The sequence below is a fragment of the Culicoides brevitarsis genome, chromosome 3 (genome assembly GCF_036172545.1).
Source record: "Culicoides brevitarsis isolate CSIRO-B50_1 chromosome 3, AGI_CSIRO_Cbre_v1, whole genome shotgun sequence".
NCBI classification, from domain to species: Eukaryota; Metazoa; Arthropoda; class Insecta; order Diptera; family Ceratopogonidae; genus Culicoides; species Culicoides brevitarsis.
In genome coordinates this window covers 21,632,499-21,650,388 of record NC_087087.1, presented here as the reverse complement: position 1 = coordinate 21,650,388, position 17,890 = coordinate 21,632,499, and the positions used below count along the sequence as shown (strand labels likewise).

At 30.5% G+C, this 17,890-nt stretch overlaps 2 protein-coding genes across 6 annotated transcripts; both read left to right on the top strand.

Annotated features, from left to right (window-relative positions):
* Positions 1-40: 40 nt before the first annotated feature.
* LOC134835103 (large ribosomal subunit protein eL37A) lies at positions 41-835 on the top strand. The gene is made up of 3 exons (XM_063849967.1): positions 41-145; positions 419-554; positions 621-835. Exons 1-3 carry the CDS (start codon positions 143-145, stop codon positions 752-754), a joined length of 273 nt encoding a protein of 90 aa, XP_063706037.1. The 5' UTR covers positions 41-142; the 3' UTR covers positions 755-835.
* A 4,498-nt stretch (positions 836-5,333) lies between these two features.
* LOC134833119 (rap guanine nucleotide exchange factor 2) lies at positions 5,334-17,618 on the top strand. Of its 5 annotated transcripts, none has more exons than XM_063847336.1 (11): positions 5,334-5,456; positions 5,767-5,850; positions 9,844-9,919; positions 11,447-12,031; positions 12,091-12,615; positions 12,678-15,444; positions 15,551-15,739; positions 15,999-16,163; positions 16,359-16,523; positions 17,033-17,206; positions 17,278-17,618. In XM_063847336.1, the coding sequence occupies exons 2-11, from the start codon at positions 5,831-5,833 to the stop codon at positions 17,307-17,309; spliced, it is 4,698 nt and encodes a 1,565-aa protein (XP_063703406.1). In that variant the 5' UTR covers positions 5,334-5,456; positions 5,767-5,830; the 3' UTR covers positions 17,310-17,618. The 5 variants fall into 5 exon arrangements, with proteins under 5 accessions (XP_063703406.1, XP_063703405.1, XP_063703404.1 ...); XM_063847335.1 differs by lacking the exons at positions 5,334-5,456; positions 5,767-5,850 and adding exons at positions 6,631-7,242; positions 8,549-9,156 and having other exon boundaries at positions 15,566-15,739; XM_063847334.1 differs by lacking the exons at positions 5,334-5,456; positions 5,767-5,850 and adding exons at positions 6,631-7,242; positions 8,549-9,156.
* Positions 17,619-17,890: the final 272 nt, after the last annotated feature.

The window sequence follows — 17,890 nt, the reverse complement described above, 5'->3', positions numbered from 1 at the left end:
CACAAAAAGGAATTACTATGTAAACTGGGTACGAGGAGTTTTGTGTTGTGCACTGGGACCAATCAAAAAAACCTATTGCGCAAATGGCCATCGATTGTCATCATTGCACGTGTCAAAGTTCTTTTTGATTCGATTATCAAAGATGGTAGGTCTGGTTTCTTTATTTTTGCAAAATTCAATTGGAAAAAGTCGATAGTTGTGTGTAAAAACTGTGTAAAGTGCTGCAAGAATGCATCTATTACCATTTTAAAGCTTACTCTAGTGTTTGAACCAATTAAAGACTAAATAAAATTCAAAATGTTTTATTCGCGTGCCACCTAGTGTTCTATATGTGTATATACAGCATATTATTTTTCCGATTAATTAAGCTTTAACTTGATTTTTTTGTATATTTTTTTTCTTTTTTTTAATTTTTTAGACTAAGGGTACTTCGTCATTTGGTAAGAGACATAATAAGACGCACACTCTGTGCCGTCGCTGTGGACGATCCTCATATCACATTCAGAAGTCAGTATGCTCCCAATGTGGGTATCCAGCTGCTAAGATCCGTTCATGTAAGAAATAGAGCAATCTAATTGTAACTTAAACAAAAATATATAATGTCCTATTATTTTTTTTAGACAACTGGTCAGTCAAGGCTAAGCGCAGGAAGACTACAGGCACTGGACGCACTCGCTACTTGAAGATTGTTCGCCGTCGTTTCCGTAATGGTTTCCGTGAAGGACAAACTGCTAAGCCACGAAACAAGCAATAAGCTTGACTCGGTTACAGAAAAACATCTTTTAAACATGAATGAATAAATGAACCGACTACAATCTGAAAGATAAAAACACAATTTTATTCATTCAAAATATTTCAACTATCTATGCAGCCCTAATGTTTTGTTTCTTCTCAAATTCAGAATTTCCATTAACATAGATCTTGACTTGCATAAACCTATTTATTGTCTTTTCACTATGTCGTTTTCCACGCAACTCTTTAAAATTTCTTAGATTTTTCTCAAGATTTGCTCAAAATTAAAAATAGCATGTATTAGCAAAACGATTAAAGGACAAAAAATCTCAATTCGCGCCATGATTTCGAAAAACCGCCAATATATCTCAGGTGTCTTTCAATAAATGTTTCTTTATTGAGCTTATTTTTTTTTAAATCATATTCTGAAAGTCGCGTGTACATGTCTCAGAGATATAAAAATGAGAGTTTGTCAGCTAATTTACTGTACTATTGTTAAGATAAAAAAGGAATGAAAACTAATGGAAAACGAGAATTAAGTAAAGAGGTGCGAGATTTCTGGGTTTTCGTGTTCCCGTGATCTGTGGGCAATGCGTTTCTTGAGTTTTGTGATCGCCATGTTAGCTTCTTCATGAAACCGGACTCTTGGTTCGTGTCACGGCTAATTGAGTATCATTCTCAAAAGCATGAACTGAGTTATAGATCCCCTTTTAAACACATCTTTTTATGTATGGTCCCATCATAATTACAACTACGATATTAATCAATATTAGGTACATTGATAAAATGTATAAATGAAAATGCATCAAATGTGTTGTTCGCTTTTTTATGAGACAAATTCAATTTAACTTGGAATTACCTTTATGCAACCTTACTGATAAAACTAAATCAGATAAAAATAATTTTATAACATTAAATTTTGTAGACTTCCTTTAAATGGGCATTTTCATGACATTTAATTATTTTTACACACATTCAAAAGTTTTTGCGATAACGTTCTCATTTATTTTTTTTTACCTATACATAAGAACTAACGCAACTAAACTTGTCTTTCCAGAGACAATTGACCTACAAAATTTTTATCATATTCAAGTAATTTTACTTGAATAAATACTTTTTTTGTAAATTGTTTTCTCTCAACAAATTATGCTATATATCTAGTTCCATTGTTTTCGCTTTTATTTGATGTTACTTGATAACGTCGACGCTCTTATTTCACGCATATTTAGTTCAGATGAATATCACACAATTATATATATGTTGAATTTGAATGATATTATGAAAATAGAAAGTGAAGTACTGCATAATTGTCATTTAAAATTGGCCTTTTTTTATTCGGAAAAGTTTGAAGCTCTTTCTTCCAACAATAAAGTGAAAATTTTGTCTGAAAAAGTTGTCTAAGGCGGTTGAATGAACAACCGACAGACAACGGTAGAAACTATACATTTCAACAACCTTACATGTCCTGTACAGAGAAACCATATGGCTGAATTTTAGAAATTTATTCCCTTTTTATCACAATATAATTTCTTCTAAAGTACAAATAAATGTAACTAACTTCAATATAAAAATTAGAGCAAAATTAAAATAACTGTCTCAATAAAAAAAAAAATAATAATAAATAAATAAAAATGAATGAAGTATTCAAATAAAAAAAGAATTCCCGTTGAAACAATCTTGTTTAATGTAAACTTGCAATATCCAGTTTCGTTTAAAGAGGACATCGGTATACTTAAAGTCTAGCATACTTTTCTAACATGAATTTGAAAAACTATACATTTTTTTGTCAATAAATAAGAAATATCATTTTTTTTGTTGATATTCTGCTGTTATCAATTCAACATCATTTACTTTTTTAATACACATATTGGTTCATTTTTTGTAACATTTTTCCGACCGGTCTTAAATGTATGTTACTACAACAACAACAAAAATATTATTTCAAAACATAAACATCGCCTCGTTTGCTAGGTAACAAGTATAACAATATGAATTCGTTGTTGGTCGTTCTCGTTTTACAGTTTTTCTTCAATGTTGATGCAAAGCAAAATGTACCTACATTCAAGAAAGAACTAACGTAGAAAGCAAGGAACCGTGTGTCGAGAGGGGAAATATTTAAGTATGTACCTGTTCATACATGAGTGGTTTCCAGCGGAATACAAACAACTAGAATCAGTCTTGGTTTGATACTCTACAGAAACAGTTTTATATTCGTTATAAAGTTCAACACAAATAATAATAAAATACATATAACATTAACACGAAGGCTCTGGTACTCAATATAGTTTTTTGTACTTATGTGATTCATTGCAGCGCTTGGGACTTAAATGAATCAATTTTGCATAAACTTAACATTACATTATTACATTAATTGTTAAATTATAAATAATAATTTTAGTGAGGATTAAAAGTATATCTAAATGCTAAAAAAAATAAAATAAAACAAGATTTATTTGAAAGAAACACAATTCATGGATGTGATAGTAACGTTTCTCGGAAATTGGGATATGTCAATGCAAAGTTTCGTACCTGTGTATGAAGCTCATGTTGAAAAAAAATGTGTAAAATATTTGAGAAAATGGTAGAATAAACGAAAATACAGAACAGACATGTGTGTAGAAAACGAACATGAAATTTTGAGGTCAAAAAGTTGTTGAATATTATCAAAAGCAAGAATCTTATTAGAAAAAGTAAAAAAAAATGCACAATTTTGTCATATTAATTTTGTGAATTCACATAAATAAAGATATCGTTTTAAACAGTGTGTATTATTATTTAGTGCCTTTTAAAATATGTGTCTGCTACCTTTAACGTTTTGATTCTCCATTCCTTTCATTAACACTTCACATTTACAATACTTAACTTTCGATAATTCTCAAATTATGATTATCAGTAAAGATTCTTACATGATTCTTGCATCTTCAATACTTGTCCATTTTGGTCTTCTTAACTAAAAATAAAAAATACATATTCATTAATGAATCAGCGATGTTTTAAGTTGGCAAGTGATTCAAGATAGTCTTATATTCGTGTTCAGGTTAAAATGAACACCTTATATGTATTAAAAATCAATTATTGTCATTCAGTAGTACTAGTGCAAAAGGTCAATTCTTCATCACATTTTTATTTACTTTCAATGAAATGAAAAATGAATCATAAACATCTTTAAAAAATCATGTATTCTAAATATAAAAAATAATATATAATAATTATATGTATATTGGACTTGTTTTTATCAAGGCCAGATTACTCAAACGAAAGTGGAAATTGCAACAGTTTGAACGTGTGAAAATTTTAAAAGAGACAATGGAAAAAATAATTCTTCTCAAAATTCGAGTCATTGGAAGTCAACTATATACCAACCAACTGTCTGTCTTCAACAATAGGACTGTTTAAATTTCATAATAATTCATACGAGGACAAAGTAAAAAAAAAGATGTAAGTAAATATATTTATTGCTGGTAAAAAAAACACTTCAAAAAACAAATCTGCACTGAATTTTCAAAAAACTTATAAATTTTAAGAAAAAATTACAAGTTTTTGTGGTAAAAATTTCATTAAAGATTCATAAAAGATAGCAGAAGCAAATTTAAAAGAATTTACAGACTTTCTTATGGAGATAACAATAATTGAATATAATGGCAAAGTCAGTATACATCCAAAAGATAGTGTTTTAGGTACCTACCGTAAACATATTAAAAATATACTTAGGTACTAATAATGGCCTAGGTGGATCCACAACGTTAATGGGTTTTTGTAACGAAAGTAAATACGAGACAGGCTATTCGTGTAACGAACTTCGAAATGAGTTTTTTTTTACAAAATATTTAGAGTTTTCACAAAAACTTCCTGTGAACATATTAAAAATTTACACACAAAATTTAAAAAACATGATAAAAATAAATTTTTAACGACATGCTATTTTTTAATGATTGTAAATAAATAATTGTAAAAACAAAACTATGTTAGATTTTACATATTAAGAAATTGTAATTTAACGTATTTGAGGTAGATACGTGAAAGACTTGAGTAAATTAAGCCTTTGAAATACTCTAAAATTTTTTTCTCCCATCTAATTTTTGTGGTAATACTTAATATAGTTGTGGATCTAAAATGTATGTTTTTTTAAAAATGGATTTATTTAAATCCTAAAATTTTTAAAAATTGATGAAATCCGTTGAAATATGTTTAAGACAAACTTTTACTAGTTTTTTAAATTTTATGTAAAAAAAATGACCAATAAGTTGAAGAAAAATAATATTTTTTTTTGTTATTTAAAAATTTTTGTACAAATATACGTAACATCTTTAAAAATTTAAACCCTTTAGCAAAAAGATTTATTTAGCATATTTCTGCATGTAACTATGCATGTTTTTGCAACACAGTTTCATTGTTTTACTTTGTTATATATCACAGCTCATTTGTTTTTATCAAAGGCAAAGCAAACAATAGGATCAAAAGTCAGTGAAATAAATAACATAAATGTTTTTTTAGATTGTAAGAAAAATCAAACATTCGTAATATGCATTTAAAATGTCAACATATTTGGATCCACATTTCATCAAAGCGTTATCTTGTGAACCAAACCTACGATCCTTATCTGACCTGCAAGTCATCTACTACGGACTCCAACGATTGATTCCATCTTATAGAGACTCTGTTCTTCGAACTTTATGTAAACTGGTTAGATATGAAAAAAGACAAGTCAATGATATTCTTTATTGGTGAGTTCAAATAATTAGTATTTGATGTAAATTTAGGGTGTTCCAAAAACTTAAATTAAAAAATCCTTTAAAATAAGTAGTTTAAAATGATGATATTTATAAGAAAACAACTAAAATATATTTAATGAATAAAAGGTCTAATAAGTCATTCAATTAGAAAAAGTATTTCAAAACCTACATATGTATTTGCTCATGTAAGCTCATCATAAATTTTGATAAAAAAAACTATAGGGAAAAAATGCAGTTTTTGAAACACCTTAAAAAGATTTATTTAAATAATAATTTTAAAAATGTTTCCTTACATTTATAGCACTGGTGAATACTCAAAATGTTGGTACATTTTGTTGACAGGCTGCGTTTTCATAAATGGTTCCATGTTTCTTCCCGGGTCCAGGTAAGAGTCCTTTTATTTCGTTTTTGACTGTTAAAATATACATGCTTTCGAGTTCAACTAACATACTCAAAACTTCCAAATGGGTTCTCCATGGAATTTCAAAAGAATTCGTGATTCAGATAAAATTGAAGATAAATATATTTTATTTAGTTTCAATTACGTATTTACATATATAAGGATTAACGTATCAGAAATTTTAGACTTCGATTAGAAAAGTTCATAGGACACTTTATGAAATATTGCAAGTTTTGTGTAAGATACATAGAAATTCTATTGGAAATTTTTATGAAATAAATTTGTTTTCATAGACTACCTAATTTGGATTTAGGAGAAGTGGAGAAAAATAATTTTCACAACTCAAGAAAAGTAAAAAATAAATTAATGAGCTTTTCTACTATGCTTAGAATTTTTACGATTGAGTCTAACAATTGACAAATATTACTTAGGTCATTATATTGAGCATTTTTCGATTTAAACCCGAGATCATTCAAAAACATTTTCAAAATTACCAGTCGTTTACCCAGAAATTCACCAACCTGATAATTCAGTTTGGTATTTTGAGTTGTATGAAAGTGAACTTTTTACGTTAAAGTGTCATAGTTTAAAATGACAGTTGAGTCTATTCATTTTCATTCGTCTCACTGCCGTACTTAATCGGACAGAAACTGTAAAAGTAGGTTGAGTTCAGCGGAATACCGTATGAAATTCATTTTTTCGTGCGAATACGGCAGAAATCGCAGCTTGCCGTCAAGTTAATTCAGCCTCGACTCTGTTATACTTGTGTGAGAAAACTGTAATACGTATTGTATTTATGAAAACAGCCAAGACAAAAACTTTTATTTTTGTGCGTAATCAATTGAGAAAACCCAAGTAAATAGCGAAAAAGTGTACATACCATTACCAAAATTGAATTAATGGTGGAAAGACTCTATAGTTTCCAGAAAACTTTGTATATTAGTTGAAAAGAAAAACACCCGTAGAAACCTACACTGATTGATTGTGTTTTAAAAGTTACAACACAACAAAATGGAAGGAATTTAGACGTTGAAACCTAAATTAAAACAAACTTGTGTATGTGAAATGTTTGGAAACATAAAATTAATAAGCAAAATATTTTATTAAAAGACTATAGCAAAATTCTCGTTAATTACAATAAGTAGAACTATATATTGTGTATATATGGTGGATTTAAATAAATAAGAAAAAAAAGAATTATTTACTAATGTTTTTGTGTTAGTGTACAAATGAACCCCACATGCGAACAAACACACGCATATTTGTTCAAACAATTGAAAAAATCAGAAATTATTGTAGTCACAACTAAATATGCAGAAAGACACAAAACATTTTTGTTGAAGCAACGTTGATTGATAAAATATCGGACAAAGTAGAGTAAGTTGCTATTTAAATTTTGTGTTGCGCCCGTTCATTTATTCATTCATCATTTATTTTATTGAACTAAATAAATACACATTTTGATGAAACACACAATCTCGCTCTTGAAATTTCATTTATATTTAACCATCAATATACTATACAACATGTAGTTTGTGATAAATGAGAGTTTTTATGCTCTGTTACATTTCAATTGTATGAATCTTGTATAAATGCGGGTAAAAGATTTTCTTTGCTTACTTAATTAACTGAAACTTTTCTTCCATCCACATTTAAAAGAAATTAAATTTCACACAAGTTTTCATCGTGTGAACATTTTGTTTTATGAGCGTTATTGTTTTCAACACTTTGTTTGATACCTGTTACTCCTAAACACTAAAATCAATTGGTAACGTCAATCCATAACGTCAATGCATAAAATAAATGCAGAAAAACATATCCCTCGTAAAAACAAATGGAATGTCTGTTTAAATCAAGAGTTATTAAAAAATATGAATCATGAATATTTATTATGAACGGCTTTGTCTAGTGTAGAATACCACTACATGAAATAAACATTCAAATGTGGATACCGTAAAGGTCTATTTTTTTTTTTTTTTGAATGACATTCTTTTTCTGTGTATGTATTTATTTAAGCAAGTAAAGAGATTTGAAAGAGACTTATGAATGAAATCTTTAGTATTACATGAAATACCTTTTCGAAAAAGGAATTTTAGAGAACATTATTTTACGACCTAGCTTAGCTCTGAGAAATCCTTCTATTTTTTTACAAAACGTTTTTCTTTTAGATTGTTGATTTAAAAAGAAATTAAATATTTTGAATTTGTGTTTTAAAACATTTTTCACAATGTCACACTTTTTATGAAGTTAAAATCCACTAGCACAACAGAAACTTTATTTTTTTTTCTCACATGGCACATAATTAAAACCTTAAAACTTTATTTCTTGGATGTGTTTGATATTATTTATCAGATTAGAAAAGCAATATTTGTTATCCAAATGAAAAATCATTTAAAATATGGAAATGTATAAGAAATAATGTATTTATTTAGAAAATTATTATTTTTCAACTTACAAGACCTTTCTTTCTACTTAGAATTTGAAAAATATAATGCAAAATGCAAAAAAAAAAAACATTTATGAAGTATTCAAACAATTATTATTTAATTTCATACATTATTTCCTATTAAATAAAATCCTTGTTACTGAAAATGAAACAAAGATGCTCAAGTATATATTTACTCTTATACTTTACATATTCTATACGCATTAACACCTCATTAACTTGTAAGGACATCTAAAGGAATAGTAATATCAAAAAAAGAAATACGTCAGTCAAATCATAAACAATATGTACAAATTTTTTTATAACCAACCTGAGGCCAGCAAGGCCCGATCTCAGTCCGAAAGTAGCGATGATGATGTCAAAATACAATCAGCGCGAAAAATATCATTAGATATACCTCTTCGTATTCCAACACGGAAACGCATTTTAAGTGCATCTCGTGTCGTTGGGTTAGCTGGTGGTGTACGAGGACGCAGCAAAAACAAAGATGTGATTCGGCGTTGGAACTCTTTTCATTCAACCCGCGCACATTCCACGGAATGTCATCCTAATCGTTTTAAAAATCCACGACGAGCAAAGTCGCCTTTTCGCAATATGCAAGTCGAAAGTGTTTTTGAGCATCGAGAAATTCCTCTCATAGACGATGACGACATTGTCAATCGCGAATCTCGGTACGATGAAACATTATTGCACATTATTGAAGATAAGAAAGCAATAGATAAGTGTGAAAATATCACAACACCTTCAAGAGCATGGGCTTTACGACGTGGTCAGTCTCTCGCCGACAGATTGTCAGCAGGAGCATCAGCGGGTCCACCAGTATCTCCACAAAGACGGCTTTCGTGGTAAATATACCTCGCCTCGTCGTCATTTGATGTCGTAATCCATAATTAATGTTTCATCCTTATTGTTCTCCCTTTCAATTGTTATACTTCTAACTACTCAGTTATCAATACTGAATGAAATTTAAGATCAAAAAACATTTTCTATCAAACTTTTGAATACCTACATGCCTTCATTCATTATTTTTTTTCATAAAAATAAGTTTAGGTAATGTTTTGTGTATTTTTTTTTTGTTTTTTTAATGTAAAAGACACATTTCTATTATTATTGGTCATAAATTTATGAAATTCATAAACTTGAAAATACTTTTCTATTAACCTTGAAATCTAATTGCCTGATACGGAGTCAAGCGCATTAATTTTTTGTCATTTCTTTTAAGACCCTATCAAAATGTAACTTTGTTTGATTCACGCTTCGTTAGCTTTGATTACCTTTTCTTACGATCGATGGAAAACCGAGCCAATAAAATATTTTGCAAAAATAAAATAATTTTTTAAAATCAGCATATTTGTCAATATACCTATTCCGCTATTAGCATGTTCTTCTGGTTAAAATAAAAAAAAATGTGTAGAATTTTAAACAAAAAGCATTTTTAAAATATTGTTGTTTCAATATTATATTTATATTTATCTGTTATAAATAGTTTTTATGTATTGATTCATTTTACATCGTATTTTCTTTCAACATAGTTTCGGAAAACGGAATGGAGGTAGTGTCCGAAGACCAAATGAGTGCTTTGTTCTGGAAACATCTGAAATGATAGTGGTAAGTAAATATTAGGTTTATAAATTGTTATATTATACTATTATAGTAAGAACATTAAATCAAACCAATATTTAATTCAGTCTCATTTAGTGTGTAGGCTTTAGGCTTGCCAACTTTGGAAGTTTTGCCACTCACTTTGAAATGTATGACGTAGCTTAAAGTAATTCAAAAAAAAAAAACTACATTCAATTCCATTTAATTTCCAAGATTTTTTTGCTCGCACTTTATCTAATTTGATGTGTTCAATGTAACAAAGGAACTGAAAAGGCATTGATTTCTGAACAAAACACTGTTATAGCCTTGCCAAATAAATGGCCAAATGAGTCATTTATGATATTTTCATAAATCCAACAAAATGTAAATAAATGAAGTGAATTGTTTTAAGAAATAAAAATAAGTAATAATCTTAGATGTAAATATACGAATTATGTTGTAAGTAATAATCTTTTTCCCGAAATCATATTCGCAATAAATGATTTTCTTCTTCTTCTTCCTTTGCCTTTTAACACTTCAACGGTTCTAAAATTAAAATGTTTCCTAAAATATTTAGCAGATGTAAATATACGAATTATGTTGTATCCGACAGATGCATCATTAATGCATTTTATTTTTTTTTCTAAGCTGAAATATTATTATCTATCAATATTACATGTAAATCACCAACACTTTGGTTAATTTTGACGCATAAAATAGATTTGGGCAAATCATGGCAAAAAGGATTTGACTATTTTAGTTTACTTTATGTCTTTAACTCGCTTTACTTTTTCCCGAAATCATATTCGCAATAAATGATTTTCTATACAATACTTATGTATGTATATTGTCGTCTGTAAGTGTTAATCGCGCACGTGAAGAGTGAAAGTTAGTGAAACTATTTTGTAACTACACATAACAAAAGTCACATTCAGTGAAACTGTAGAGTTTTTGGTACATAGTTGATATTTTCAATAAGTATTTATCATGAAATATCTAATATTACTAAAATAAATTTCAAATATGATAAAATATCCTGAATCAACATTGCCAAAATCCTAAAATAAAAGGTTTAACACTACTTATCATAATGAAAATAACTTTGACTGTAAGTAACTTTATATTATTTACCAACACTAAAATAAAATAAACTGCAGGTATGGTCGTATGAATTTAATAAAATTAATTTTTTGAATCTGATAACTTATTATCGATCCTATCCTTTATATGAAAATTTTATGTTAAGCATGTTTATTAATAATCCTAATAGGTGTGAGAAAAAAGTTCCTGTGCACATGTTAATGAATGAGTTTGATATAAAAATAGATAATACGCATTGGTCTATATGATAATTAATATTCAATGCAAATGGAGAGGAAACTGGCAAAATGACATAAATCCTTCTTTTTCATTTTAATAGAGCATATTTCGAATGAATAAAGTTCGCAAATCAAAATGCAGAAGATAAGCTGAGTTTGATAAAGTCATAACTGCAATTTAATTTCCTTGTAGTAATTATTGAGTCATTTATGAAAAATTTTCTATCTTTTTCAGATCGACTATCCAGAAAATACAAATTTACACCATATCCCTTCCTTGACAGTACCTGTTTTAAATTCGTCAGCTAGTATAACGACATTAAGTGGAATTACAACTGCATCAAGCTCGACAAATAGTATCACCAATAGCAGCTCCTTGCAGTTGCAACATCAACCACATAATTCATATCAGTATCATACTCGAAGTAGTTTAAGTGGAAATTCAAACAACAACTGTGGCATAAACATTTTTAATGTTGGACATAACAACAGTCTCCGAACTACGACTGGTGTTGTAGATAATAACATGGACCCACGTGAACACAGTCAACATCATATTAGACAGCTTTTATCTGGCAATAGTGGTGTTAACATTGTTTTTGATGAGAATAATTACCAGAGTGGTCCACAAATTCGTCCAGATTTGTATCAAAAGTGTAACAGAGGATCGCATTCTAGTGATACAAGCTCCGCATATAGTGGTTCCGATACAATGACCTCTGTTCATAGTTCTTCGTTAGATGCCGATGAGGTGGACCTCTCAGGCCTTGTAGAGTCCGTCGTGGACTCTGATGAAGATGACTTAGCTGAGAGTATGGATGTAAGGATAATATCTTTTTACCTTTCACTTCAATAAACTTGTTTTTCTTTCTACTCCAGAGTCTAACTGTACGAGATACTGTTCGTGAATGCCTTGAAAAGGATCCTTCAGACCGGACTGTAGACGATATTGAAACCCTATTAGAATTTACTCAAAAGCTAAAAGCTTTTACAAACATGACATTAGCCGTGCGACGTGCTCTTTGTTCTGTTATGGTATTTGCGGTTGTCGAGAAAGCTGGTACGATTGTAATGAATGATGGCGAGGAGCTGGATTCTTGGAGTGTTTTGATTAATGGACATGTAGAAATCGAACATAGCAATGGTGAAACGGAACACCTGCACTATGGGGATGACTTTGGTATTTTGCCGACTATGGACAAGCTATATCATCGAGGTGTTATGCGGACAAAAGTAGATGATTGTCAGTTTGTGTGCATTACTCAAACTGATTACTATAGAATTCAACATTCGGGAGAGGAAAACATTAAGAAACACGAAGAAGATGGTAATGTAGTAATGGTTACAGAATTACGGCCAGGAACCACAGAGAACGGAAGCCGGCGAGGTCATGTCGTGATTCGGGTAAGTTTTATAATGTGAAAAATATGGGCGAAAACTAATTTTTTTCTTCCATTTCTACACAGGGAACTGCTGAAAAACTAATGCAACAGTTAATTGAAGAAAATTCCTTAACTGATCCTACCTATGTGGAGGACTTTCTGTTGACGCATCGTACATTTATAGAAAACCCAATGCTTGTAGCGAAACAGCTGACTGATTGGTTTGAAAATGAAGAAAATACTTCCGTTCTTAACAGTTCTAGTGCTAGTACCTCCACAAATTCTAGTACGTCTACTCTTATGACAACTTCATCGGGATCTTGTTCTAGCGATATAAAAGACCGAGTGGCTAGAGTTGTACTTTTATGGGTCAACAATCACTTTACTGATTTCGAGACAGATCCCCATATGATGGAATTTTTAGAGAATTTCGAATCAGGGCTTGAGAAGAAAAATATGGAGGGGCAACTGAGGTTACTGCATATTGCAGCACATCATAAAGCTCGAACAAGAGTTACTACACTAACGAGATCGTCTCGTGATGAAGATTTAAATTTTTCGATCATGGGTGGATACGAACAAGGTTGCGGAGTATTCATATCAAATGTAGTAAAGAAATCAAAAGCGGAAGATGTTGGCTTGAAAAGAGGAGATCAAATTCTAGAAGTTAATGGGAATAGTTTTGAGCATGTTTCCTATAATCGTGCTCAAGAAATTTTAATGGGAACAACTCATTTGAGCATCACTGTTAGAAGCAATTTGTTGGCATTTAAAGAAATGTTACAGGCTCAAGATACTAATAGTCCACGACCACGTACTACAAGGCGAAAAGTTGTCTCCGATATTTCCAAATTAGCTGGAATGACTTGTGATCCGCGTGCTCGTTTGTCTACTGTTGATTTGATCGGAAGTAATATAGTGGATCAAGTTGATTGTGCTGTTTTACCTTCTCCTATGAAGGAAAAAAAGGATGGAATCAAAGGTGGTTTCTTAACACTTGGACCCAAGAGACGATTGCAAAAGGCTTTGATCAAAATGAACCTTCTACCAAAGAATATTAATTTATTCGACGATACTGTTAGTGGTGGCACGGAGGAATCGACATATGCACACGTAAAAGATGCTGGAACGCAATTAGATTCTTCATCCTCAACGTCCTCTTCTTTAAGCAACCTTAGTATGACCAAGTTATCTGTTGCTCAATCAACCGGAACAAGTGTGACTGGTGGAGGAGCATCAAAAGAGCCTGGTTTATACCATTCTCACAGTAATCCTGACTTGACCACTCTTTATTACGAAGATTTTCGAGCGTCAGACTATCCAGAACATGTACTCAAAGTATACAAATCTGATCAAACGTGTAAATATTTACTAATCAATAAGGAAACAACCGCACACGAGGTTGTAATGCTGGCATTGCAAGAATTCGGTATTCATGAGTCTAGTAGTAATTTTTCCTTATGCGAAGTGAGTGTTGGAGAAGGTGGAATGATTAAGCAACGACGACTTCCAGATCAGTTACAAAATCTAGCTGAACGTATTGGTTTAAGCTCACGATATTATTTAAAGACAAATGGTATTACGGAAACATTGGTACCTGATGAAATGGCGCCCGATCTCATAAGGGAAAGTCAAGTACATTTTTTGCAATTAAATGCTAATGAAATTGCTATTCAATTAACGTTTCAAGACTTTTGTGTATTTCGTGCTATTGAAGCTACCGAATATATTGATGATTTATTTGAATTGAAAAGTCGTTATGGCAAGCCAAAGTTAAAGGAATTTTCGGAATTAGTAAATCATGAGATGTTTTGGGTTGTCACTGAAATTTGTATGGAAATGAACATTGTAAAGAGATCGAGGATTGTGAAGCAATTCATTAAAATTGCAAGACATTGCAAAGAATGCAAAAATTTCAATTCGATGTTTGCCATTATTTCCGGATTGGGTCATGGTGCGGTGTCTCGACTACGATTAACCTGGGAAAAAGTACCCACAAAATACCAACGACTCTTTAATGACTTGCAAGAGTTAATGGACCCAAGTCGAAACATGTCCAAATATCGTCAATTGATCACAACTGAACTAATTGCTCAAAATCCAATGATACCTTTTTACCCTGTGGTGAAGAAAGATCTGACATTTATACACTTAGGAAATGACACTAAAATAGAAAACTTGATAAATTTTGAAAAACTCCGTATGATTGCCAAAGAAGTTAGAATTTTAAGTCACATGTGCTCATCAAGTTACGATATAATGACAATGTTTGAGTTGAAGGGTCAGGCACCCAGTAATGCAATGGTTGCTCTAAACCAAATGAACATGAACAGCAATGCAACAACCATTGTTTCACATCAAGGAAGTGCAACAGTAAAGCGTCGAAAGAAGTCAACGGCAGCTCCCAATCCCAAAAAAATGTTTGAAGAGGCACAAATGGTACGGCGAGTCAAAGCCTACCTAAATAACCTTAAAGTTATTACAGACGAAGATAAATTGCACGAGCTTTCAATGCAATGCGAGCCTCATGGAAATTCTGCGCCGAATACAGTCACAATTCGAAAAAGACATCCATCCCCTACACTTTCAACCACTAGCAGTACTAGTTCCACTTCAGAAGGCAAGAAAAGTTTAGCTTCAAATTCAGCTAATCCTAAATTTGGTGCTGCCTCACCACAAGCAGTAAAAAAGATTTTGTCTTTAGCGGAGCCTACAAAAACCAGGCCACATCAACCAAGACATATTCCACTCCCAGGACTTAACTTACACCACAATCTACATCATAATCAATTACACACTAGCCCATCGCCATCTCCTGGTGCTCATAGAAGAACTGGTTCCAGTAGTGCTGGTAAGAAAATTAATCAATTTTTTTCACTCATTGTCATTTAATTAAAAAAAAAATCATATGCACACGACATTTTATTAATTCACATATATCACCTATCACTATTTAGCCTTCTCATTCTCAGGCACGATTCCGATGCCACCGCATAGTTTCCCAGTACACGCATCTCGTAGCGCAGTTCATGAACGATCACATTCAGATACACCTACTCCAATTTTGCCTTCCGTAGATCTTTCTGCTGAGAGCAGCTCTGTGACTTCTTTATCTGGCTTACCACTTAGAAAAAATATGAATTCAGGTAAAAATTACTATTTATTATATATGATACATGTATTTGCATTTTAGTCAATGTCAACCTCAATGTTAATGATGAATCATTTAATAATTGTTATTCATAGTATTTATCTATTTGCTCACATATGTTATACACTATATTCTTATTACACATACATAGTTTCATTTTCATCTCAAACTAAAATGTAAATTTGTACGTATTATTTTATAAATATATGTATATAGAAATATTTTAACAAACTCAATGCACATTATAAAAATAGGCTCTGTTACATCTAATGATAGTGGTCATGGGTCATCCCTTCAAACAGATAATTGCTTAGAGACTGATCGAATTTATCACATAACATCTTCAATTGTACATAACACACAAACACCCTCAGGTACTGCTATTCAAGCTCCTCAGCGAAGACATTCATCAATACAAAGTAAGTAAAAATAGTGTGTTTCCTAGATGAATGAATTATTCAATGAACATTTACTAAAACAAGATCAAATTATCACAATTCAAATTATTTAACTTCAATTTAAATTGGAACAATTCCGTACAAATATTAAAAAGCCTCATTTGAACTTTAGTATTTATAAATCATTTATTGAACATTACCATCTTTTCATATCAGCAAATGCTAATGGAAATTCTTTCCAACATGGTGTGTCATCAGTGTTACCCCCATTACCTCCTCATGCCGCAGCTTCTTACATAATTCAACAACAACAACAGCTACAACACCCTCCTCCTTATCATCACAATTCGACATCAATATCTATGAATAGAAGTAATGGTGGTAAGTTTTTATAATATAGTTGTAAATTTTTATCAATTTTCTCCTGTTTTTCTCATTTCACATATGTAAATGTTCAATTCATTCTACTTAAATAAAGTAAAATAAATTAAAATGAGGGAAAGTCCTAAAAGATAAATCTTAAAGTAATTTTTCTTTGTTTATAAGGGTGTTCCAAAAACCTTACTTATTTTGCGTAACATGGGAATATAGATTTTTTTGTTTTGTTTTGGAAAGGACATTTAAAAATTTTTCCTTTAAAAAATGTTGATGAGACATTATAAAACGGTTTTACGAAAACTATACACAAATAAAAAAAAATACGATGAAAATATATTAAGATTGTTTGTTAAACTACATTCATTGTCAAATAATACTTACAGTAGTAGTATTAACACTTACCTAATAAATGTATACTAAACTAAAGAAACTTTCTCCTCTTTCTCGTTTTTTTTTTACAAATAATGCATCTTGCTATCATAATTTCACTCAATTGCACGGTGATAAATAAGGCATGCCACATTCTGCACGAACTGGTGTAAGAGTTCCACCTTCATACAATGTCGCGGCACAAATGGCACGTTTACATCGTTTAGGACGAGCCCACAGCCACGAAGGTGTAACAACTGGTGGGCTCTCTACTAATACCACATATTTTCACACTCACACTAATGTTGAAGTTGATGGTAAGTTAGTTGTACTATAAATTAGGAAAATAAATTTTCCCCGATTTCATTATTTTATTTTTGTTTTTCAGAGGACGATGATGCTCAAGTATCTGCTGTTTAGATGCCACTTTACACATATTTATGATAAAAAAATATTTTTTATTTATGTTTAGCGATTCATTCAATTGAAAAAAATGTATTAATGTAAATATTTTATCCTTAAGAAAATTAACTGTCGAATTTTTATTTTTTTAAGCATAGGTACGAAAATCTCAGCAATATTTTGTAAAAATAGATTAAAATTAATCCATATTAATTAGACTATTGTACAGAGGTTATTTATAAATATCAACATGACAACAACAAAAAAACTAATATTAAGTAATTTCGTAAGTGTCTTTTGTTCTAAGTCATTTAATGTTTGATTGAATTAAAAAAAAAAAACATTAAATTTAAATGAATTTATTTATAATTTAAATAAAATGTTTAATTAATATTTAATCAGTGTATTTGAAGTATGGATAATTTTGCTTTTTTAAGCCTCTTACTTCCTTTTTAACAATTTTAAAAGTTATCTTATCGAATAACACTGAAAATATGTTTCGAATGCTTTATAAACTCTGATAAATATGATTGCATATCAGACAAAAAAGATGCCAAAAATATAAGAGAGGAAAAAATTAGGAACAGACGCATATTTTT